General features: G+C 32.8%; 3 protein-coding genes across 6 annotated transcripts; 1 reads left to right on the top strand and 2 right to left on the bottom strand.

Annotated features, from left to right (window-relative positions):
- Positions 1-229: 229 nt before the first annotated feature.
- LOC146921501 (uncharacterized) lies at positions 230-5,297 on the top strand. Of its 4 annotated transcripts, none has more exons than XM_085714892.1 (10): positions 230-769; positions 2,071-2,190; positions 2,275-2,579; positions 2,768-2,886; positions 3,217-3,336; positions 3,421-3,725; positions 3,914-4,032; positions 4,361-4,480; positions 4,565-4,873; positions 5,062-5,297. In XM_085714892.1, exons 7-10 carry the CDS (start codon positions 4,030-4,032, stop codon positions 5,131-5,133), a joined length of 504 nt encoding a protein of 167 aa, XP_085571018.1. In that variant the 5' UTR covers positions 230-769; positions 2,071-2,190; positions 2,275-2,579; positions 2,768-2,886; positions 3,217-3,336; positions 3,421-3,725; positions 3,914-4,029; the 3' UTR covers positions 5,134-5,297. The 4 variants fall into 4 exon arrangements, with proteins under 4 accessions (XP_085571018.1, XP_085571019.1, XP_085571017.1 ...); XM_085714893.1 differs by having other exon boundaries at positions 236-769; positions 2,768-2,862; XM_085714891.1 differs by lacking the exons at positions 230-769; positions 2,071-2,190; positions 2,275-2,579; positions 2,768-2,886; positions 3,217-3,336 and having other exon boundaries at positions 3,537-3,725; positions 3,914-4,008.
- A 5,065-nt stretch (positions 5,298-10,362) lies between these two features.
- Positions 10,363-18,663, bottom strand: LOC146921502 (mitochondrial Rho GTPase 1-like). Its single transcript, XM_085714895.1, has 15 exons — positions 18,561-18,663; positions 18,259-18,478; positions 16,654-16,786; positions 16,135-16,281; positions 15,848-16,024; positions 15,415-15,663; positions 15,217-15,285; positions 15,059-15,114; positions 14,463-14,544; positions 14,004-14,215; positions 13,848-13,917; positions 13,245-13,357; positions 11,959-12,109; positions 11,010-11,196; positions 10,363-10,809 (listed from the first exon to the last, which is right to left on the bottom strand). Exons 2-15 carry the CDS (start codon positions 18,471-18,473, stop codon positions 10,718-10,720), a joined length of 1,953 nt encoding a protein of 650 aa, XP_085571021.1. The 5' UTR covers positions 18,474-18,478; positions 18,561-18,663; the 3' UTR covers positions 10,363-10,717.
- A 1,694-nt stretch (positions 18,664-20,357) lies between these two features.
- On the bottom strand, positions 20,358-24,715 carry MS1 (RING/FYVE/PHD zinc finger superfamily protein). Its single transcript, XM_085714896.1, has 3 exons — positions 24,377-24,715; positions 22,957-23,248; positions 20,358-21,906 (listed from the first exon to the last, which is right to left on the bottom strand). Exons 1-3 carry the CDS (start codon positions 24,672-24,674, stop codon positions 20,487-20,489), a joined length of 2,010 nt encoding a protein of 669 aa, XP_085571022.1. The 5' UTR covers positions 24,675-24,715; the 3' UTR covers positions 20,358-20,486.
- Positions 24,716-25,192: the final 477 nt, after the last annotated feature.

The following is a 25,192-nucleotide window of genomic DNA, read 5'->3' on the forward strand; positions in this document are numbered from 1 at the left end:
GTACTCAATTTAAATTGGCTTAAGATGCTTGACTCAGAGTATTGTCACATCATTTTTGTCTTGGAAGTCACATGCACTTTATCCAAGTCATTAAATAATTATATTTTCTAGCTAGTCTTCCACACCTATTCAATAGTAACGTGCAATGAATACCAATATCAGTTCAATGAATCCTCTTTCATAAGCAACAATAAAAATGAATAATTTATACTAGTCTCTTCTCTTGTTCAACATCAGTTTGAATGTCTCTCTTTTGCTTCCAGTTCAATTTTTTATTCTGTCTCCTCATCCTCAAAACAAGAATGAATGCATGTTAGGTTCTGCTTCCAATTAAATCATTAGAACAACTCCACCTTCATCTCTACACACAACTCACACTCATTCTTCATCTCTGTTCTATCTCATACACACATCTGGTAAAATGAAAGATTTACGGTTTCAAGTTATACCACTCCAACTTACACACATAAGCTTCATCTCTTTATAAGAATTTTCTGGTTTCAAGTTTTTTTCCATCTGTTTTTTGAGGTCCTGAAATCCGACGAAACCGAACCGGTCGAACCGCAAACCGAAAAACCCATCATCCAAGCTAACCGTCTAAGTAAACGGACGGGATTGGGTTTCATTCTGTCAACCGCGGTGGTCACTCGGATTTGGATTTTTCAACCGCGGTGGTCGCCGGATCTTTGCCGTCACCAGAGCTTCTGCTTCGTTGCCATAGCTTCAGCACAATGACTTATCTACGAGTGTAATTTCCTTGATTAATTAGGTAACAATTTTCTAAACTTTCTTTATTTTGATGTCTCTCATGTTTATTAACTATGTTTTCAAGCAACTGAAATATGCGTGTCATATGTTGTACACCTAATTTATTAAAACAGAACAATTCTTATTTTTGTTCTTAAACTTTTATCTCATGATAATGCTGCTTTTGTTGGCCAAATTGCTCAGCACGATGTTCAGTTAAAATGTTAATTATTTTTGTTGGTTAATAGCATGTTTTTGCGTTTTTATCATTTTTTGTTGCAGGGATTGTTATGGTTAATTACTTGGTTTTGTTGATTTGTAATTTGACATGAAAATCTTAGGGATGTTTGGATTGGATAAACAACTTATATGCAGCTTAATTTATGCATAAGCTTACATAAGCCATTGTTCTAAAAAGAGATAAAGGGTCAGTTTGTATTGACATAAGATTTGTGAGACAGTTTGAGAGAATTTATGAAAACAACTTATGACAATTTTCATAATCTTTTTTCAGCTTGTTTTCATTAGTTCTCCAATACAGCTTATAAAAATAACTTCATACACAAATTATAAAATAAATTAAGATACACTACACAAGTAATTAAGACACCCTTTTGGAGAACTTAATACACATCTTTGACAGTTTCTCCACTATGCTTTTGTTTATAGCTTCTAGCTATCGGCATTTCTTTTGCTTATAGGTGCTGCTTATACCTTCTAATTGCTTATAACTTCTACTTATGGTGTACTTATAGCTTCTGCATGTTTTATTGCTTATAGCTCATGCAAGTATGGAAATATCAAAATTGGCAGATACAAAAAGTCATGCACCCAAATTTTATTATAGAAGTTAATAATCATTGTCTTTTCAAACATGATTACATTACTTTCTGAGTTCAACGAGAATAATTCAATTTCATTTTTACCTTGTGATGTCTCGTCTAAGTTGGAAGTGTCATAACTGTGTTTTTCTGTTGAAATTTAACATGAAAATGTTAGAGCAAATTTCCATACATGATTTTTTCCAGCTAATTTTCACAAGTTTTTTAAATAGCTTATAACATAAAAATAACTTATAGAATATCCAAAAACAATTTAACTTTATTTTATCTTTTACTATAAAAAATAACTTATGAGCCTATATATAAGCGCTTATCATGATAAGTGTTTGTGCTATAAGCCGCATGTAAGTTGTAGGCATCCCGCACCCCTACTTTTAAGCATTCATTTACATCTAATTGTTCCATAAGTTGTGCATCATCATCACACATGTAACTATTTTTACTTGACGTTATAATATATGTATATTTTTATTTTTTTTAGATTACACTTAAAATCCACGGCATCACCTATATACCAGCTTCCGAAATGCAAGAGTGGCTTAAGAACAAGGGACCTGTTATCATCTCAATTCCTTGGATAGATGAGATGCATTATGTTAGGGTAAATATATATTTATTTATTTTTATTATAAGTAAAATAACTTGACACAACATTAAAACTAATTTAGTTTTATTAAAATTATAGGGTGACATCTATTTTGGGCCCAATAATCCGGATGCTTTTATCCCAACCCAAGAAAAACCAGTCGTGCACCACTGGGCACTGGTTGTCGGCTGTGGTTTCGAAGTGATAAATAAATCTAAATATTGGTATTGGCGTATCCGAAACAGCCATGGGACGACATGGGGTGTCAATGGTTATGGCAGATTTTCTACAAATATATGCGTAACATCACCGTTTGACCCACTCATAGCGGGAGGTTATGGAATACAGGGGATTGCTGTAGATCCTGATTTTCATGGAGCTGATCGGATATTTAGGTTTTGAAGGTAATTTAAACTTGTTCTTTGTTGTTGGACAAAATAAATTATAATCTTTGTCACCATTAAAATAAATTACAATCTTTGTTTGCTGGTGTAGTGGTTAGTCATGTATGCAGTGGTATGTAGCTTTTAAATCCATCTTTGTGAATCGCCGGTGTTTACCCCCTAATCCTAATTTTGTATTCCTTTTGCAGGAATATATGGATATGGTTGTTTTGGAAAGAAACATTGGGAGCTTGAAGCAACTGATTAAATTAAATTAGATGGTGTTTATGACTTTATGTAGATGGTATTTATATAATTTTATGACATGGTATGGACATGTATAAGTCTTGAATCCTTTAGTCTTTTCTTTATATAAGTTCTTTAAATAGCTTACAACATAAAAATAACTTATAGAATATCCAAAAACAATTTAACTTTATTTTATCTTTTACTATAAAAAATAACTTATGAGCCTATATATAAGCGCTTATCATGATAAGTGTTTGTGCTATAAGCCGCATGTAAGTTGTAGGCATCCCGCACCCCTACTTTTAAGCATTCATTTACATCTAATTGTTCCATAAGTTGTGCATCATCATCACACATGTAACTATTTTTACTTGACGTTATAATATATGTATATTTTTATTTTTTTTAGATTACACTTAAAATCCACGGCATCACCTATATACCAGCTTCCGAAATGCAAGAGTGGCTTAAGAACAAGGGACCTGTTATCATCTCAATTCCTTGGATAGATGAGATGCATTATGTTAGGGTAAATATATATTTATTTATTTTTATTATAAGTAAAATAACTTGACACAACATTAAAACTAATTTAGTTTTATTAAAATTATAGGGTGACATCTATTTTGGGCCCAATAATCCGGATGCTTTTATCCCAACCCAAGAAAAACCAGTCGTGCACCACTGGGCACTGGTTGTCGGCTGTGGTTTCGAAGTGATAAATAAATCTAAATATTGGTATTGGCGTATCCGAAACAGCCATGGGACGACATGGGGTGTCAATGGTTATGGCAGATTTTCTACAAATATATGCGTAACATCACCGTTTGACCCACTCATAGCGGGAGGTTATGGAATACAGGGGATTGCTGTAGATCCTGATTTTCATGGAGCTGATCGGATATTTAGGTTTTGAAGGTAATTTAAACTTGTTCTTTGTTGTTGGACAAAATAAATTATAATCTTTGTCACCATTAAAATAAATTACAATCTTTGTTTGCTGGTGTAGTGGTTAGTCATGTATGCAGTGGTATGTAGCTTTTAAATCCATCTTTGTGAATCGCCGGTGTTTACCCCCTAATCCTAATTTTGTATTCCTTTTGCAGGAATATATGGATATGGTTGTTTTGGAAAGAAACATTGGGAGCTTGAAGCAACTGATTAAATTAAATTAGATGGTGTTTATGACTTTATGTAGATGGTATTTATATAATTTTATGACATGGTATGGACATGTATAATTCTTGAATCCTTTAGTCTTTTCTTTATATAAGTTTTTTAAATAGCTTATAGCATAAAAATAACTTATAGAATATCCAAAAACAATTTAACTTTATTTTATCTTTTACTATAAAAATAACTTATGAGCCTATATATAAGCGCTTATCATGATAAGTGTTTGTGCTATAAGCCGCATGTAAGTTGTAGGCATCCCGCACCCCTACTTTTAAGCATTCATTTACATGTAATTGTTCCATAAGTTGTGCATCATCATCACACATGTAACTATTTTTACTTGACGTTATAATATATGTATATTTTTTTTTTTTTAGATTACACTTAAAATCCACGGCGCCGCCTATATACCAGCTTCCGAAATGCAAGAGTGGCTTAAGAACAAGGGACCTGTTATCATCTCAATTCCTTGGACAGATGACATGTATCATGTTAGGGTAAATATATATTTATTTATTTTTATTATAAGTAAAATAACTTGACACAACATTAAAACTAATTTAGTTTCATTAAAATTATAGGCTGACATCTATTTTGGGCCCGCTAATTTGGATGATTTTATCTCGACCAAAGAAAGACCAGTCGGGCACCACATGGTACTGGTTGTCGGCTGTGGTTTCGAAGTGATAGATAACTCTATAATTTGGTATTGGCGTATCCGAAACAGCCATGGGACGGCATGGGGAGTCAATGGTTATGGCAGATTTTATCAACATATAAATGTAACATCATCATATGACCTACTCATAGCGGGAGGTTTTGGAATAAAGGGGATTGCGGTAGATCCTGATTTTGATGGAGCTGATGATCGGGTATTTCGGTTTTTGAAGGTAATTTAAACTTGTTCTTTGTTGTTGGACAAAATAAATTACAATCTTTGTCATCATTAAAATAAATTACAATCTTTGTTTGCTGGTGTAGTGGTTAGTCATGTTTGAAGTGATATGTAACTTTTAAATCTATCTTTGTGAATCGCCGGTGTTTACCCCCTAATCCTAATTTTGTATTCCTTTTGCAGGAATATATGGATATGGTTGTTTTGGAAAGAAACATTGGGAGCTTGAAGCAACTGTCTACTGGGTGTAGTTAATTAAATTAAATTAGATGGTATTTATGACTTTATATAGATGGTATTTGTATATTTGGATGACATGGTATGGACATATATAAGTCTTGAATCCTTTAGAGTTTCATTTCTTTTTTTAATTTGATCCGCCCACCATTATGATGTGAATAGAACATCATTTATACTTATTTGCCAGCATCAAGCAATTGCAATTTCTTATTTATTATTTACGGTGAATTTAGCTTTGACGATTATTATTTATGGCGAATTTAACTTGTTTTAGGGTGCGTTTGTTTTGGATTTTTAAATGAAAAAATCTATTTTTTTAGTAAAAAAAAATCTATTTTATCATTTTTAAGTGTTTGTTTAGGATTTTTAGAAAAATCTTTTCATCAAAAAAAAAATCTATTTTGACTCAAATGAAAAGCTATTAGGATTAGCTTTTCTCAAAATCTATTTTTTTTTTTTCAAACGGGTGCGTTTGTTTCGGCTTTAAAGAAAATAGATTTTGAGTTAAAAGAATCTAGAGATTTATTTTAGAGATTTTTGAAAAAATCTAAGGGCCCGTTTGTTACGGATTAAAATAAAAGTGATTTTGACATAAAATAATTTAGAGATTATATTTTAGAGATTTTGTGAAAAATCAGAATCTATTTTGCGTTTGTTTTTCGTAATAAAAATCATTTTTTTTAAACAAATAATCTAGTTTGTTTGGATACAACTATATAAAAGGGATTTTTTGTTACAAAATTAGTTCAATCTTTATCATATTTTCTCTCTCCTCTAAAAATAATCTATTTTTTGAGAAGCTGCTCTTAACAGCTTCTCATTTGAAGCTGTTTTTAGATTATTTTTAGATTCTGATTTTTTTAAAAATTTGTAACAAACGGATGCAAAACTCTTAAAAGTGATTTTTTTTTAAAAAAAATGATTTTTTTCCTTAAAAAAGCTATAACAAACGGGCTCTAAGGGCCCGTTTGTTACGGATTAAAATAAAAGTGATTTTTACATAAAATAATTTAGAGATTATTTTTTAGAGATTTTATGAAAAATCAAAATCTATTTTGCGTTTGTTTACCGTAATAAAAATCACTTTTTTAAAAAAATAATTTAGTTTGTTTGGATCCAGCTATATAAAAGCGATTTTTTTGTTACAAAATTAGTTCAATCTTTAGATCTATATTTTTTCTCTCCTCTAAAAAAAATCTATTTTTTGAGAAGCTGCTCTCAACAGCTTCTCATTTGAAGCTGTTTTTAGATTTTTTTTAGATTCTAATTTTTTTAATAATCTGTAACAAACAGATGCAATATTCTTAAAAGTGATTATTTTCTTAAAAAAAGTGATTTTTTCCTAAAAAAAGCTATAACAAACGGACTCAATCTATTTCTGTTTTTTTAGAGATTTTTGAAAAAATCTAAAGCTATTTCTGTGAGTTAAAATACACTTTTATTTTTTATATGAATGACAAATGTTAATATGTAAGTTGTTATGTCAAAGTTTATTATTATTTCCATTGCTAAATTCATGTCTCGTAATTCATGATTGTGGAAAGCTGAAACCGTGTATTAGATCTTAAGATGATTTGAAATTAAGTTAATATGATCTTGCCTTTGTCATTGTAGCAGAGATGAGATTAAAGAGTTCAAGAAGTTGATGAAGTCTGGGTTTGAATGACCAGATGAACTGCAGACTGTCATTTTTTTTTTTTTTTGTTGAAAGAATGTAGATGAGGAACTTGTTGACAACATAATGTGCATGCAAATAATTGGGTCCCTGAGGTAAGGTATGTATGTTGTAGCAGACCAGATACATCATTCAGAGTTGGAACGGTAATCGTGTTCGTGGAGAGTCCTAGGCCATTGTACCTTGTGGTAGCCAAGAGGATTTTGAGACATCTTTAAGGAACATTGGATTTGGTGTGTGATGAGTCAATAATTAGTGTTTTTAATGTAATATTTGAGTCTATTTTATTTATATTTTATTTCCTTTTTAGGACTATTTTACTTCAATTGCAAGTTATTTAATTTCAGGAACAAATATTCTAAAGATTGAGTCTTGGAGCAAAAGAAAGAGGATTTGGAGCTGATTCAGGCTGAAAATACGAAGATTGAAGTCAAAAATATAATTCCTCCAAGTCAGAAGCTTGGCACGGCCCGTGCCACCAACCACACGGTCGTGCCAACCCCCAGAAGCCCCTTTTGCTGTTTTTTGCTTCCTGGACAAGCTACCTATTAGTTTATTTCTGACCTAAAATCTTTATATGAGAATATGTGATGAGGATTAATGTGATTAATTTTAGACGAATGAATACCCTTGTTGGATTCAGATTGTTGTGATTATTTTGAGATGAAGGAATTTTCTTGGTTACCCTTATCAGATTTGGATTGATGTGATGAACTTGAGACGAATGCATATTTTGATTACCCTTATCGATTACCTTAAACCATGAGTTAGTGTTGATTGTGATTTGTGTTTGCTCTTAAGGTGTATCCTAGGTCAACGAGGGGAAAGATTAGATGTAAGATGTAAGGGGTATGCTAACGTTTGATTCATGAATAATAATTTATTAAGAATATGTTGATGGTAATAATGAGGATTAAAAATATGATTCAGAAACCCCCAAGCTGCCATGAATGAAATTATGTTAAGATTGTTTAGTATTTTATCTTTGTGAGATCATGTTTTAATGGTTAATTATTGTGTGATGGATGTGTGTGCAGATTTGTGTTAACTAGTATGAAATTATGTTTAAAAATGCACTGCCTGTTGAATCTCTTACTGACCGGTAGAATTTGACTAGTTATAATCATGATTATATATGTTTGAACTATTTAGACTTGATTGAGATTGACTGAATTACATGAATATGAATTTTTATTGAATAGCGTGAAGCATACACTGTGAATTGTGATTATTGAATGAATATGGATTGAATGATAAGGTATAGGACGTAGTGAAGTGTTTGGTCATCATCTAGGTAGGGTCTGACAAACCTAACATGATTGGGGAAGTACTAATGAATGAGACATATTGCCTCGGGGTTGAGGAGGGGGTCTATGAGGGCAGGGCCAACTTTGAATAGTCCGTAAGGACTTGGCCATCTTTGAATAGTCTGGACTCGGCCAATCTTGAATAGTCCGTAAGGGCTCGGCCAACCTTGAATAGTCAGACTCGGTCAACCTTGAATAGTCCATGAGGACTCGACCATTTTTGAATTGTCCGTCCATCATGTGGTGGCATAGTACTATCGACCTCCTAACCAAGTACTTCAGAGTAGAATGGTACCGAAGAATGAGATGTCTAGAGTCTAAGAGCATGCATATCATTGTATTGTTTGAATTGTGTTTGTTATATCATGAATGATGTTGATTACCTCATGTGATTATGTTTTGGACTGTCTCGAATGTCATTTGTGACTAATTTTATCATTGTTTGAATTGTGACCGTTCCATTATGAATGTTTGGATTACCTTGTGAGATTATGTTCTTGACTGTCTTGATTGTTTTTTTTTTTGAAAGGAACTGTCTTGATTGTTATTTGTGACTATCTTTGGTGAGACTATTTTGGATTGAATTGTGTTTGTGAAGATTTTCATTCTTATGTGGTAATAATTTCGTGACTAATGTGAATTGAACTGATATAGTATATTCCAAGGGTTTCGAATAGTATGTTTGTGATGTGATATGGTTTTTACTTAATTTCTTGTGTCTTCTTCTCATTTATTTTATACTATTGCATGTTCTCGAAACTCACCCCTTCATTGTTTGTATTTTGCTGGCTTGGCCCTGCAGTTGCGAAATCGTAGTTTTATAGGTTATGAGTCCTGGAGTCAAGTACATACCCTTTATGAAGACTTACTTTGTGTCACCTTTTATTTTGAGAAAATGATCCGCTCTGATAGGTGACATTGGGTTGGGATTACCTTATTATATTTTAGTTCAATACTTGTAATCAAAATTTGTAAAACTTTTGTAATTTTTAAATGTTAGTTGGAAAGTCAAATTTTCATATTATTAACTTTTTATATAATTTATTATGAATTGTATGAATGAATTGTGATGGCCTTATTTGTAAAAGTTTTTGAAAATATGCAATTTCAACGGTTCAAAGTGACTTAAATTTTACAAATATCAAGTAAATTATGTTGGAATTAGGGTGTCACATTAGTGGTATCAGAGCAGGTCGATCCAATCCGACCATGTGTGTTATGTGTCTGCCATGTTGATGTGTGTACTTGCATAGTTGTTTGATTGTTTGTATGCATTTGTTGAACTGACTTATTTTTATTTGGTCAGTTCTCTTGGTTTTTTTAAGTTACTCAGATTACCAAGTGCTCGGGCCAGTAAGTCTTTAATTTGTTATCATTTTAGTGTACTCTTATTTGGCATCTTCTTGAAAAAATTGCCTAAATACATGTTATGAAGTAGCATGTTTATTAGTAACCCTCCTGTCATTACTTGCGTAATTGTTTTAACCTAGGTAGTTATGCCTTAGTATAGGTTTGTGTTTATTCTTCCTTTGTTTCGCTTGATTATCCTTGAGGTGGTTATGAAAGTCTTATTCTAAATAAAATGTTCTATGTATTTGAAACTTATCTACTCCTGATAACATGAACAGTGACTCATGTATTTTGATTAATTTAAAAGTTCTAAATTGTCTTAATAATTTGATTTAACTAAATAAGTCATTAAGTGTCTAGAGTACTAAGGAGATGAAATAGGTTGCTGTTGTGGCAAGGTTTCCGATGTTGTGACTGGTTAGTCGTTGCGTTTGGTTCACTTGTTATTGTTTTGCTGCACAACAATGTTCGGTATGTGATGTTTTGGGTTCTGTTTCGGCTGCATAGTTGTATTGCAGCGTGTTATACCAGCTGCCTTTGGCGTTGAATTTAGGTGTAGTGACTAGGCTTTTCTAAGGTTATGTTTCGGTGCGTTTGTTTTGTTGAGGTGTCGCATAAATACGGCTGGTGTATTTATTGCTTGTTTGTTTTCTGTCCGTCTTGTGCGGGGAACAGTTATAATGTTGTGCCGTTAAAAAGATAATGTATGGAGTATATGTGGTCCATGTTTGACTTTTATAATAGGAGCCTAGAATGGTGGAAGAAGTTGACTGGAACCAATTGGTAAATAAAGTCTCTAAACTATCTGGTTTCAAGTATGTCCTGCCAAATATGCCTCGATTATATTACTTCACATGCAGTTAATTTGTACTTGTAGTATTGGTTGTTTATTTGTATCACAAAAGATGTTAATTTACCTTATAAACAACCACTTTTTTTATTCAAAAGAGGGAATGCACAAGCATCACAAAAGAAACAAGGAATCTCAACTAGGTTGGCACACCAAACTCCCTACAATCATGTTATGCATAACCACTACATTGATAATGATATATACAAAAGCCAAGATATGCTAATTATAGCTAATCTAATTCAACCTCGACAAAATTGAAATCGAAGTTCGAAATATATTCCTAAAAAAGATTTACAAACTCTACAATATGTGGCGTAAAAATGCCTTTAATGTTAAAGGCAATGCAGCTAAGCCAAGTGCAAGATGCATCCAGATGAAGGTAAGGATTATGACCCACTCACAAACCTTAGTCTTTTAACCAAACACATTCTTCCGTGCAGCAGCATTCTTACGTGCAGTAGCATTCTTTCTTGCAGCAGCCACACCAAACGCTATGGCCACTACAACTGTAATATGATGTGATGATTAAACCATTAAACAAAAAGAGAGAAACTCATGAACCATGACACATCACATTACCCAAAATTTAAACAGGTTAATAAGGCTCGTTTTATTTAGCGCGTACAAAATTGAAAAACTCTAAAACATACAAAGTCAAAAGGAACGTAATGAACAGCTAACAAGTAAAATCTGAAAATTGATATACCTGAAACAAACTTAAGAGATCCTTTTATGAGCCTATGGAACTTCTTGTGTCTTTTTCCGGCTTCAGTTTCTGGAATGCTTAAATGAGGGTGCTCAGCAGCACTTACAATTCGGTGGAATACATTGTTTAAATCTCCTGACTTCACACTGATTGGAATAGGAGCCTCAACCCCCATGTCTTGACTAACCTACAAAAAATATTGCCATCAAGAAATAAAGCATTTGCTTGGAAGTTGGAAATTTCTCAGCATCAAGAAATAACATATGCCTTTTCAAATATAGTCAGATCATATGCAAACGTAGTCATAAACTGAACACCAACAATATCAGGTTTCTAGCTACAATATGCAACTAACAGATTAATTGAACGTATATCAGAGCACAAACCTATATTTAAATGCATATGAAAGTGAAAGTTGTGTAATACGAGGTGAAAGATGTCTAACTAATAAAGCTTCACAGAGCAATCACAGTTAACGTATCAAAAGATTATCTGTTGAACCGAATCAAACTTCAGTTTGAAACAAGTATATCAGTATTTATGTAAATGACGTATATCAGTATTTCCAAAATCTTAGCTAATACTACCATTCAAAGATGACATACAGTAAAATGTCCATGCTCAAAAAACTGTCACAATATACAAAAACTGAAACAAGAAAAATTAAACTAGCTGTCAATCTGCTTAATTAAATGTTAATCTGAAGATCAAAGCATACATATACACAAACTACTACATGCTATATAACTATTGCTAATCAGAAAGTTTGGATGAATATATTCAAAATAAAATGAAAAAGTTTGGATGAAGTCATAATTTCAAAACCTGTCACTCACCACATTAAATATCTATTTATCTAACCCATCCAACAATTATTTACAACAATATGCATGTAGAATTATGTACATGTATATATGAACATGAAAATGAATAAGTGAATGAAAAATACCCCAGTCGTTTCTCGTATACCCATTGTAAATGAATCCTTATCATCTTTAGCTGCCACCATAAGACAAGGCACCTCAAAGCCAGTATAAGTTCCATGCTCGGCAATTTTTACCAAGAGTTCATATGCGGCATCCCATGAAGACTCATCAGACCTAAGATGAATATTTAGTCAGCTAAGCTCTTCTATTACAACCAACATTTTTCCTGGTGCTTGGTATGAGCGGTCCATAGTCCAGACCAACATGAAATTAAAGTTAACTTAGAAGCCCATAGATGAGTTGTACATTTGAACATAATGAATATCATGCAGACACATAATGACTTATAAATCTTATTTTTAAGTTGTTTGAATTGAAGCTTATGTTTGCACTCCTTCCGGTTTCAATTATAAACAAACAAAAGAAGTTTGGTGCTCTTACATATAAATAAATTTAATTACTATCACCCCTGCTGAATTACTTTCCGACAACCCTTTTGTTCCTGTGGAACACATTCCCATGAAGGGCAATGTAGGAAATACATTAATTTTTAGTTAACTAAACTTCTTAATCAGTGTAAAATTAGGTATTTTTGTTTATATTAGAGACTTGAGGGGGTAATTCACAATTGTTAGTTTGAAAAATCAAACTAGAATTTGTGGTCAGCAATTTTTCTAAATGCTTTCGATTTCAGATGTTGAAAAGTTGCTTATTATGAGTTCAAAATCCACGGAAACAAGTTATAATTTTTTAGTTTATATACACCAAAGGCACCAAGTAATAATTTAATAGTGAAACGGTTAGGAACCAGAGAAATAGCGATAATAAAGTAGAATAGAAATTGGAGAAAGGTGTATACTATTGAATGGAAAGGAAACAGAAACTCATGAAATTGATGGATTCCCTGCCAAGAGCTGTGATCCTTCAGGGTGCACAAACTGCCTCTACCACAACAAGCAAAATACCTAATTGAATAACTCACTCATTCTCTCCCCTAATTCTTATAACTAAAACAAAAAATTACCACCTCTCCTTCACATCACGCTCCCCACAATTCCGCCATCAACTTACACTCTTATTCTGCCATGTGGCCATTGGCCAACGACCATTCCCGACTCCCGCTTTTCTATTCATCTTCTCATGAACTTTCCATACCACAGGTTTGGACAGGGCATGTTGTAACTGCACATGCGAACCAGCCTCTAGTGCAATGGGCCTATCGGAAACTTATCCTTATAATAACAGAAAAAAAGGTAATCCATAACTTCTATGATATGCTAGTATAATAAACTTTAATATCAGTGGTCACCTGTCGTAAACAAAAACCGCAATGTCACATGAGGCCAAAGACTCCTTATTGGCTAGCAGCTTTGTGACTCCACCTTCGGAAATCTCTCTCAGCACAAGATATTTTTTGTTTTCCTACAAACAAAATGATTAACCGTGAATTGGAAGATGTAATGCCAATATATACAAAATGAATACATCAAATGAAGACTTTGGTGCAGGAAAAGGCGAAAGAAATGAAATGTCTTTCTCTGTCACAGTTATAAGCTATTGTCAAAATCTATTGCCTCTGATGTGGCGTGCAATTGGTTTTGTGATGGAATCCTGGGCGTGATGTTGCTGTTTGTTTTGTGTTGTAGTCCTAGGCGGTTTTTTCCTTCTGTCATGCGTGTAATTACTTCTGTCACAACTGGAATTTGTTGCTTGCCGGTGGGAGAATAGGCACATAGCATTATTTTCTTTATGCTAGTTAGTGTTTTTTTCATGCTGTTGTGGTTGGTAGACCTTGTGTTTATAAGGGTCTTTTATGTATTGAGAGTACCTCCTCTATTACATCTTGTGCAGGTGGAAGAGTTAATAAATTTGCTGATTAAAAAAAAAATAAAAAAAATAAAGTATCATTTACCATAGAAATATCAACAACATTTATAGCATAGCGATCCTCGTTGGTTGGATTGTAAGCTTCAGAATATGACCTGCATCATGAATTCAATAAGAATAAGATGATGCTCAATAATTGAAGTGGTGTTACTCAGAATCTTTAAGGTAACAACCAAAATACCTTCCAATGAAAGAATTCAATAATGCAGATTTCCCGGCCTTCCTAGGCCCAAAAATGAAGCACTGCAATACATTTCTTTCTGAATGTTGTTTTTGGCGATCCATGTTTCGCATCCTAGTTACACGGATAGCAGATGATGGATCACCAGGATAACCAATGCATATCAGGTTCTCCACACTAAAGGTTGGGTTTAGAAGTGTCATGAGTGCCCACTGTCCAGAAAACATATATTATAAAATTCAATGGTGATGCAAGTTAAATGCTGCATGCACTGAAATATACACAGACCAGACATACAATCATACATCATGTAAAACTGAGGCAACCTTGATTCCCAAAGAACTTTTCAGATTGAGTGATCAAACTATTATTCATAGAAGCTCACCACTCTTCTACAAACATTGTTCAACAAAATATAAGGAAGAGGGACTAGAGATGGAAGAAATAAGACTTGTTCACCTCTGACAAAAATGCATCAAGTGATAGTCCTCCATATGTTTTCCTTTTTACGGCATCCTCATATGGATATTCAATCCAGGGACTGCAATTACAAATCATAAAATATCAAATAACATTGCCAAAAGTCCTCATGCCCGTTTGGATTGACTTATTTTTGAGCTTGTGAAAAATAGCTTAAATAAGCTTTTATGTTAATTTATAAGTTTCACTACCTCATAAACTGTTTTTTCATAAATTACATTGACAAGCTTATGAATAATAGATAAAAGCTTATTTATTTGCATAAGCTGTTTTGCATAAGCTCAAAATAAGCCTAATCCAAATGGGCCCTTTGACTCGGGAAAGGCATACATATAAAAATGTCATAGATGGATTTTGTAAAAACAAAGAAGAAGCAATGTCAAAAGCATATACCACTTCCTTAAAGCATGTGTGTACATTTGAAAAATTGCACAGCATACGAAAGATTACATACCATACTAGCCAATTACCAACTGAAGACGAAATACAAGAAAACAGTGCAAATAAATGTACCATGGAATGGTGGAAAATAAAGTAAACTTAGCTAGGAGCAAAATATGAGGAAAGCAATCTACCTGTCTGGAGCAGTAGAAAACAATTCTTCAAGTTCACAGGGTTGGAGCATCCCATCCTATTGTATAACAATGAAGTCAGTTGAGAAAATGTCCAAAAATGATTGGGGAGCAGCATGAAAAAGTGAAATTATTTAGGGTCATTAGCACATATGACATACAAAATCACTGTCAAGTTCAACAAAAACTGTCTTCAAGAAATCAATTGCTTCACTTGTTAATTCAACACTCTGCAGACATTAAATCCAATGTGAATAGAATAAGATGCAAGTTCCATGTTGTCAACTAATTGAATACAAACAGATATAACATACTAAGAACATAAATCATGAGGCCAGAATTCATCTCAAAAGAAACACCTGATCAGGTGCACGTTTCAAAGGTGGAATTAAATCCTCAGCAAGCTTGATATCATCGTTATATCCAAACCTCCTGAGCACAGTCCATGTTGTCTCAAGAGGCCCTTTTTCTATGAAAAGGACATGAAGAAATAGAAACCCTGTCAAAGTAAGTCCTCGTTCATTCACACCTTCAGACAATTCTCTGTGCACAACCTTCTTTACATTTGCAATTTCCCATGGTTGCATAGGAGCATTGAAACATACAACCTGTAGATAGTATTGTTAGAAGTTTCACAAATCTTATACTCAAGTTAACCTACCGCAACATAACCTAGCATAACATGAAGTGAAAGCACAAATATTCATCAAGCTACAAACTCAAAGACCGTAATACTCGGATAATAAACAAGCCACATTTATGACATTTAATATGATAAGGAAAAATTAAAACCTGAAAATTATTCAGTTCAGCATCGCTAAGAGCACCATCACTGTCATGGTCACAGAGGGTAAAAATCCTCTTCAAAGCTCGCTCACATCGAGGTTTTAGAGTATGTGACTTCTGATCAAATAAAGGAGCCATGGGATAAAGAACAGCCTTTTGTGCAAAGTAGAAAACTTCAAGGACCTTCAAAAAGGAAATTTAATTATAATTGCATGAAACAAAATCCAGATATAGTTGTAGCATTTATTTCAAAAAAGGAGAATTTTGATTGCAATAGTATGGATAAAAGATACCTGGCTAAGCCTATATGCTGAACACTCAAAGGATGCTTCAATCTCGTGGAACTGTAGTGTTTGTGACATCACATGTTCTAGATTCTCCTGCTGATTTTCATCTCGCAGATCAAGCTTACAGCCAACCACTATAACAGGAACATTGACCTATTCATGAAGTTCAAATATCTATGTCAACCATACATTCTCTGAAAATGAAAATGCAAACATATCATGTGAATTTGATATTGAAGTGTACAATTAACAAATGTATACAAGCAAGTGCATATGAATAAATGTTTTTATACAAAAGATTAAAGTAACTGGTTTAACAGTTTATAATTATCTATATCAAGTTTGGTCAATTTTTTTTTTATCTATATTGAGTCTTCCTCTTCTGTTCTCGTAGAATATTAATTTTATCCCTCCTCCAATCTATCTCTTCCCTTAAAAAGGGTGGCTACAGAAGCTGCAACTGAATATAGAGAGTACTTGAGATGCAAAAACAAGAAGAAGAAGAAGAAAAAACAAGAAAAGAACCTTTAAATTGCGAATAAGAGGGAGCCAAAATGTAGTTAGATTTGTAAGTGTATTAGGCCGGTCACATGCATAAGTGAGGACAACAACGTCAGCCTGCTTTAGTTCTTTAAAAACTCTATCACTGTCCTCAATACTGCAACAATAATAACAATAACAAGCAGAAGAAGAATAGAGTGAAATAGTGAAGATAATAAAATTAAGGTAAACATCGCCCAAGAAATAGCTTGGATAAAAACATAAGTATGAAACTAAAATCGCATTTCATAAGAGATTGCAAAGTGTAAGCTTTTATGTACTTTCTTATTAGGCATATAGGAAACATAAACTAGGAAGCACTGACGTAGTCACAAACATTGAATAGGACACCGGCAATATTTTGAAAATGGAAGAAATTTATTGTAACTACATGTCATTTTCATGTGACGTGTTTGACACTAACACGTGGGGGACACCGGACACGCTTTTAATCTTAAGTGTCTTGCTAAATCACATAAAGTCAAAATCACTTAACAAAATGTAATGATACAATTCAAAAATGAAGCAGCAACACTGGTCTCAAAAGGAGAACATTCAGGTACAGGATAGTGTTTACTGCTTAATCTCGCTCCATAATCAAAACCAACTCTAAAACAGGAAAAATTGTAGATTTAATCAAAAAGGAAAAACAACCATCACAACAAACACAATAAAAAGTTGTAGAATTAAACACTAGCGCTCCCAGCAAAATGCACTGTTCTAAAAACTAGATAAGCGATCAACCCAGTCAAGACGAGAACATTTTGGAAGGGTGTTGACCCAATCTATATTAAAAGTAAATAAATATTCATGACATATAAATTTAATGAGTAAACTATCAAATTAGTCTCCAAATTTATAGGACGCTTTCAAAAAGGTCCCTGACATATACATATTTCAAAAAGGCCCCTGGCTCTGTCAAATTGTATTCATATTAGTCCGTATGACATCGTGTTATGGACTAAATTGATAGTACGAGGTTAAATACAAGCACCAAATAGTTAACAAGTTGTCAAAATATATGAAACTAATTTATAATAAGTGTTAAATATAGACACCAACTGCTCAGAGAGACCTTTTTGAAATATTAACAATGGCAATACCTATTTGAAAATGTCATATAAAGTTAGAGACTAATTTTGTGATTTACTCTCTAAGTATTATTGGATTTTAAAAACAAAGTGATCGCCGTTCTAACTCTGACCATTCCACTTGTGTGTGTGTGTGTGTGTGTGAGTCTCCAATGACTATTGTCATTTCGTCTATCTACCATACAATATTCGGTGGGCCCAAGCTCATATTTTTTTTTTCACGTGCAACTCTTTTTCATATATTCATCTTGCTCCATATTTTTTTATTGTATTTCTTTTTGGTAGATAGACGAAATGACAAAACCATTATAAACTCGCACACAAGTGGAGGTACCGGGGTTCGAACCCCGGTCATGGCATCCGGCCTACCAATTTTGGCATTTTGCCAGTTGAGCTAACAATTTTGGCGCATTTTTTATTGTTTCTTTAACATTTCTTTTCATACAATTTTTTCAAATAGTAAGGAAAATGAATGTAAAAAAGAAGGTTGTTAAATTACCGGGTGTCAACGATTGTGATTGGCAGATGATCCACACAGTGATGTATAGGCAACCTTATGGGACGCAATAGAGGGACGACATTCTTGTCAAATTTATTGGAGACCACAGCGCGAATGAGGGTGGATTTACCAGTTCGTTTGTCACCGGCAACAACGATACGAACTCCGGTATGATTACCGTATGGTTTGACGGATTTAGATGAAGCTCTCAGCATGGATACTGCAGCAAAAAGAAACCTAGAATTCAAAAATGTGAAGGAGAGAGTGAGTGAAAATGCGAAGGAATTTAAAGAAACCTTTACCGGAGATTGTAGGTGGTGGCTGGGTAGGACTTTCGCTTCTACTGTTGTTGTAACTTGCACCCTACTGCATCACGCAATTCGCCCTTCTCTTGCTAGAGTTAGTTACTTTTTATAGCTTTATTTCTCTGAAGTTTAATGTATAGGCTTAAATATATTTTTGGTCCTTATAAATATACAAATTTTTTGTAATTCTTTTAAAAATTTTCTTCAACTTTTACTCCCTATAAAAGTAAAGATGGAAAATTTCGTAGGGACTAAAAGCTGAAGAAATTTTTTAGAGGGACTAAAATAAAAAGTTGACATATTTATATGAACCAAAAACATATTTAACCCTAATTTATATAAATGTTTTACACATACATTCAATTCAATTATATTTATTATTAGATGTATGTGTAAAATAATTTTACACCAATAATATATACTAATCAAATTATTTTTCTTTTTTGCAATTTTTTGTTTTAAAATGAAAGTTAGTGATTTGAACTAACAATAGAAGTACTTATTAGGTATGAGTGCAAACCTTAATACTCAACGAGCAAGAGAATTGAACCTATGACATCACAAGTGAATACATTTCTTAGCAATTGAGTCTAACATTATTACCATTTTTGTTGCAATTTATATTAGCATATTAAATATTTTGTATATTAGTATCTTTAAATACATAATCAAAAAATTACATTTAAGTGTATATATAAAAAATATGTTGAACTAGTTTATGTCTGGATATCTTTACAATAAAAATGATTTATATTAAATATGTTTGGATAGTTTGATTGAAAATTAATTTTTGGAATGTAAATTACAAAAATGGATTTTAACATATGTATATGTATTTATTTATTTTCTCCTTTAAATCATGGACCAAAAATGTAGCCGAAACTATCCATATGAACAGCGTTCCATGTGTAATTAAACTTCTTGAAGCCTCATTTTGTCATGGCTGTTGTAGTGGTCGCAGGAGTTGAGTTCCCCTCCCATTTTGTCCCCCTTTGCAATTATAGAGATGACCTTTCTGCAACCCCTACCTAGTATTACTCTACAGGTACACATCTAAAAAAATGTTTTTAAATTACATTGCAAACTAAATATGTCGTTTGAATGTACATTTTTTTTGGCTTAAATAATGATTTGGTCCCTTAAGTTATTTGTTGGTTACATTTTGGTCCCATAAGTTATTAACGTTACAATTTGGTCCCTTAAATTACTTTTTGGTTTCGTTTTGGTCCCTTAACTATTAAAAGTTTCGTTTTGCTCCCTTAACTTATTTTTTGGTTTCGTTTTGGTGCCTTAACTTATTTTTTGGTTTCGTTTTGGTCCCTTAACTCTTCCTCCGTCAACCACTTTGGTCCTTTACGTTAGGATGAATGTATTAGAGTTAAGGGACCAAAACGAAACCAAAAAATAAGTTAAGGGGCCAAAACGAAACCAAAAAATAAGTTAAGGGACCAAATCGAAACAAAAAAATAAGTTAAGGGACCAAAACGAAACTTTTAATAGTTAAGGGACCAAAACGAAATCAAAAAGTAAGTTAAGGGACCAAATTGTAACGTTAATAACTTAAGGGACCAAAACGAAACCAAAAAATAAGTTAAGGTACCAAAAGAGTAATTAAGCCTTTTTTTTTTTAAACACACGTAGTTAGTTTTTCCGAAATGTGAAGAAAGTTCTCCCTAAACTATACCGTCCACTTTATAGATTCCATAAATTGAAATAGGAGTATTTTATTAATTAAACCAAAAATTAGATCAAATTTACATAAAAATCAATGTAACTAAAAAAAAATATCTCATTAGGCATCTTTGAAACTAAACCAGCATAACAACATTATGCCAGAAAACTATGAAAGGAATAAGGTTCAATCAATTAGAACAAGAGATTTATTGACTAAACATCAACAAAGAAATCAATAACTTCATATAGTTATGGCAAAGAAGGGAAAAGAACAATTTCTTGCTCACACCTTTTGCATAGAAAAATATGAGGAACTTCTTCATCATTTGGAATTCTAACACATCTAGTATGTTGCCGAATTTCACAAATATCACAAGACACCATTCTCTCACCATCATCTTCTTTAGTTCCACAAATGCACTCCACAATTCCCTTCTTTGGATCCCTTTCACATATTTGCTCAACCATATTGATTCCAATTTCACCACCATGCCAACCTTCAAGTACAAGTTTTCCACCCACTTCAATCATCCCAAAAACCATTTCATTCCCTTTTGCATTCATCAAATTCCCATTTGGTTGCACCACAAAACTCCTTAACCCCCAATAGATTTCCCTAAAATTCCTTTCAACTTCTAGCTTTAAGTCATTAATTGTAGCACAACTTTTCAATGTGATACATTCATAAGGTGGCATTGGAATATCCTTGGTCAAATAATACTCATGATTATGGCCTACATTGTTAACATTCCTTAACAAAATTGTACAATAAAGATTGCATTTTTCTTTTGATCCTAACTCAACATGCAAAGGAACCTCTCCATAGTCTTTGATAAGATATCTAGTGTCAAGAATTATCCTAGCTGCCAATGGTATAGCTGAAAGAAATTCTGCCCCTATACTTGGTTTTGTGTCAATAAGTATATACTTATACAAACAAATCATGTCCTTCATAAGTTGCCCCCTTGTAATCTTGTACTTGTCCTTAACTTTATTATTACTACTACTACTACTACTACTCATAACCAACCCTTCATGGCAAGGGTAAACATTAGAAATGTCTTCTAAACAATACTCCAACACTTTTGTAACCGGATTCAAGCTTCGACGAACCAAGTAGTTTCCAACGACGTGGTTACCTAGTGACTTCAAAACAAAATCCAACAAACCAGTGTCTCCGATATAAGCGCGTGCGGCATCTCTCACTTCTTGTCTTGAAATCCATCTGAATTCAGTTCTTTTTAAGGCCTCGACAATGACCCGTGTTGCCATTTCGATCCTTTTAGGAGACCAACGACAATTTGTTTCGACTAAGGCGCTTGTGCTGAAGGAACCAATGCATGTTTCACGGGGAAGCCGTGACTTGAGCTCTAACATGTAGTGAAATAAGTCCCCAAGGGTGACAAGAGAGTGATCAGAAAGTGTTTGGTACCTTTGGAAGATTAATGGGATTTCATGATTGGAATTTGCAATGTGGTGTGTGAGTAAGTATAGTGGCATGCTTCTTATTGCTTCTATGGCTTTTTGGTACATTGATTGTGTTACACCAAAACATCCTCGACCAAATTTGTACCCCCAACGACCAAACCATGGCTCACTGTATGCTATTCCATTCACAAGTCTTAGTTCCATGCCTCTTTTTTGTGACGTGTCATTCAAACTCACTTTCCTATAATGTTTGATACAAATTAATCAATTAGTCTTTGTTTACTTTTTTCCGATCTTTGCATGACACTTTTTCTTTAATTTACACAATTGTTTTTTTTATAATTTATTTGTCCAAAATGTTTCACAATTTCTTGGCATATTAGTAAAGTAAAAGTTGTAAAGATGTAAAGTCATGGACCGTTCTTGGGGATATAAAAAATAATATAAACCAGAGATGGTGATCATTTAAAAAATTAACCGAGTTGGATTCATGAGTGGAATAATTGTTTATCAGACTTTACTTCCTTTCAAACCGAACTCCGGATTATTAGTGTTAGAGTTCTCTTCCCTTAAGATCCAAAGAGTTAAAAAAAACAAAAAGGAAAGTGAACCATCTCAATAGTGTGCATTGAGTCGCTACCACGTGTCACTGTCACGTCACTCACCGTTATTAACATTTAACACCGGGAATAAATATGTTGACATATTTTTTTTAAGGATTAAAGAGTGATTTTTTCTATAGAGACTAAAATCGAAATTGTGGGTATTTATAGGGACCATTTACCTCATTAACCCAAATGAAAATGTTATATTTACAAGAACAAAAAATATTATTTTTTGTACGAAAGGACAAAAAGACACTTTCATCCTATACTATAGGTAGTATGTATTCGGCAAATTATACATGAATATCCATTATCCAAAAATGTTTACTTTATATACATTGTATGTTTGGTATCACGGTGGATATGTCAGAATCACGATAATCTATTGTGATTTTACAGAAACTACAAAGTGTTCTTTTAAGAAATCACAGTGAAACGCCATGATTTTGACATATGCAATATCATACCAAGCATATTATTTTTTTTTACAAAAAACATAAGCATATTATGTTAAAATAGTTTAACTATAATCCCATGAAAAGAATACAACAAAGAGAAAAGAAAGCGTGAATCATGTTGAAATTAATTAAATGGTGTTTGTCTTCTTCAAGCAAGTTTCACAATTAATTTAGTATCTAAGTAGTGAAATTTACAGTATCATCACAAAATGTGTGGAATGAACTAACCTTGCTTGCAATCCATTGCACAAACGATTCCAAAACTCCATGATTTGGTTACCACCCAAATTGGAACCAGTTTCCAATCCATTGACACATAGCAAATGCCCAAATCCATTAGAGTGAAATACACCATGCATCATATGTCCCTCTAATTCTATTAATTTGTTGGACTTACCCCTAATATTCATTGTACCATTTGAATCACAGCAGCTTTCACAACTTGTGCAGCTACTTAGTGTCTCCTTTGAAGGTAATAGGAAATGATACTTCTTATTGCAAATGAAATGGTTGCCCCAGCCTGAATTCCAGTCAATTTGATGTAATTAAGATCAAGATTAAAAGTGATCAACCAGCATGGTAACATGTATTAGATATAAGGATTTAGTTTAATTTTTTTATTGAGATATAAGAGTTTAATCTGATTTATCTAAAAAAATGAGTTGAATTTAATTTAATTTGTATATATCAAATCATATTTCACTATTTAGGGGGTGTTTGTTTTAAATTGACTAGATTTATTCCTAGAAATAACTTTGCTTGAAATATAAGGATGATATTATTTTTATCAAGTAGTGTACTAGTTAAAATTTACATTTTAAGATGAATAAGTGGGGTATCCGAGCTCCAACCCCGGATCCCTGTATATTAGAGTGTTTTACTCCCAAATATTTTTAAATTTTCGGGAACCATTATTATAATAGGGAGGTTAATAGATAGTTACACTAGAAGTTATTCTCATCTTCATAGGAATTTTATTCCCACCATTCTCTTTGGGGAACTTTTTCTATTCACGTTAACATTTATATCTTGAAATAAAATTTAATAAACTTGTAATAACAAAGATATGATATGGATACATATTTATACCATTTTATTCTCAGGATTTATTTATGTGTAAATCAGGTATTTTCAATCGCAACTATAGAGACTAATCTTTCAAGTCTTGTGGAGCCCAAACACTGACTATTTAGATGTATGCTCAACTATTTTAGAAAATAACATATCTAAATTATGTAATCTAATTTATACAGTCTCATTGGTGCTTATATAAATCGACGTCTGCAATATACTTTCACCTAGGCATCTTTATTTTTAGAAAATATTTTTATTTTTATTTTTTACAGTTTTTGCTCTTTATATTAGAAAATTCCCCCCTATTTTCTTACACAAATATTTGAAAAGTAAACAAAGTGAAAATAGAGTGCAACTTCACAATTAAAAGTAAAAATTGATGATAAAAATCGAAAACGTTTTCTCCAAGCAAATGGAGTTTGAAGCTCACAACTACACTGGTTTTGGTTCATTATTATATCATGTATAATAATCATGTGACTTACTAATTAGGTTCATTGTTTTCAACCATATACAAATGAATATTATATGTATAATCTAATTACAATGCAAACCAAATTAATTTTAACATTACCAACATATTGACAATGGTTGCAATGACGATTCAGTGCTGCCTCAATTGATTCTTCAATCACAAACAACAAGATATACAAAGGTGGATGATGATGCAATTCAAGTTGAAATGACCACATAGGCATTCCCATTTTTAAATTACTCTCCAAATTTGCATATTCAAGTAAACCATTCACATTCTCACGAAATGATGCCCTATTAAACATAACTGGGTACCCTTGTTCCCCAAAATTCTTGAACCTAAAAACCCTCCCACATCTCTTCCTTCTCTTGTTTCCAACTACATCAACATTCAACATTGCTAAACTTTTTTTTTGAGGAATTGAATGTTGTGTCTTAAAATTTCAAGCATGTTCATAACAAAGGAAAGTCTTATATATACACTTTATGTTATGTTTTATATACTCACATGTTCACTCACACACTCAGTGCCTTGAAATAAAATGGGACATGTTAAAATAGAGTTGCAATGACTTGTGTAGCTTCTATTTGCATGACTTGTTTCAAAATTGTGTTTCCTTGAAAATTTATCGTAATGGTTGTGTTTTGAAGTAAATTATAGGTACCATGCAATTATAGCCTCTTAATTTTTCCTATTAATTCTATGGTCACGTTGGAGTAGTTGATTCTTTTCTTGTAGGATTAGAAGGAAATGCAACATTTCTTGTCTAACTACCGTTTTGGAACATAATTTTGTTAATTAAGTTAAACTTGCATTTCATGCATTGGTTTGTGCAAAGAGTTATTAAATTGGTAAGTGTTATATAAAAGTGATTGAGGGCTATTATATGCTGTTTGTGCAAAGGGTGTTTCATGT

The sequence above is a fragment of the Medicago sativa genome, chromosome 5, assembly GCF_051527215.1.
Source record: "Medicago sativa cultivar Bolivia chromosome 5, Bolivia_mono, whole genome shotgun sequence".
In the NCBI taxonomy this organism is placed as follows: Eukaryota; Viridiplantae; Streptophyta; class Magnoliopsida; order Fabales; family Fabaceae; genus Medicago; species Medicago sativa.

Coding starts and splice junctions, on each gene's coding strand:
- LOC146921501 (XM_085714892.1), top strand. Junction 4,481..4,564: donor ATGACATGTATCATGTTAGG/GTAAATATATAT, acceptor TTAAAATTATAG/GCTGACATCTATTTTGGGCC. Junction 4,874..5,061: donor GGGTATTTCGGTTTTTGAAG/GTAATTTAAACT, acceptor TTCCTTTTGCAG/GAATATATGGATATGGTTGT.
- MS1 (XM_085714896.1), bottom strand. CDS start 24,674: ATGTTGAATGTTGATGTAGTTGGAAACAAGAGAAGGAAGAGATGTGGG. Junction 23,249..24,376: donor CAACCATTGTCAATATGTTG/GTAATGTTAAAA, acceptor ACTGGAATTCAG/GCTGGGGCAACCATTTCATT. Junction 21,907..22,956: donor TGCAATGGATTGCAAGCAAG/GTTAGTTCATTC, acceptor CAAACATTATAG/GAAAGTGAGTTTGAATGACA.
- LOC146921502 (XM_085714895.1), bottom strand. CDS start 18,473: ATGCTGAGAGCTTCATCTAAATCCGTCAAACCATACGGTAATCATACC. Junction 13,358..13,847: donor ATGTTGTTGATATTTCTATG/GTAAATGATACT, acceptor TTTTGTTTGTAG/GAAAACAAAAAATATCTTGT. Junction 12,110..13,244: donor GCGGTTTTTGTTTACGACAG/GTGACCACTGAT, acceptor TATTCATCTTAG/GTCTGATGAGTCTTCATGGG.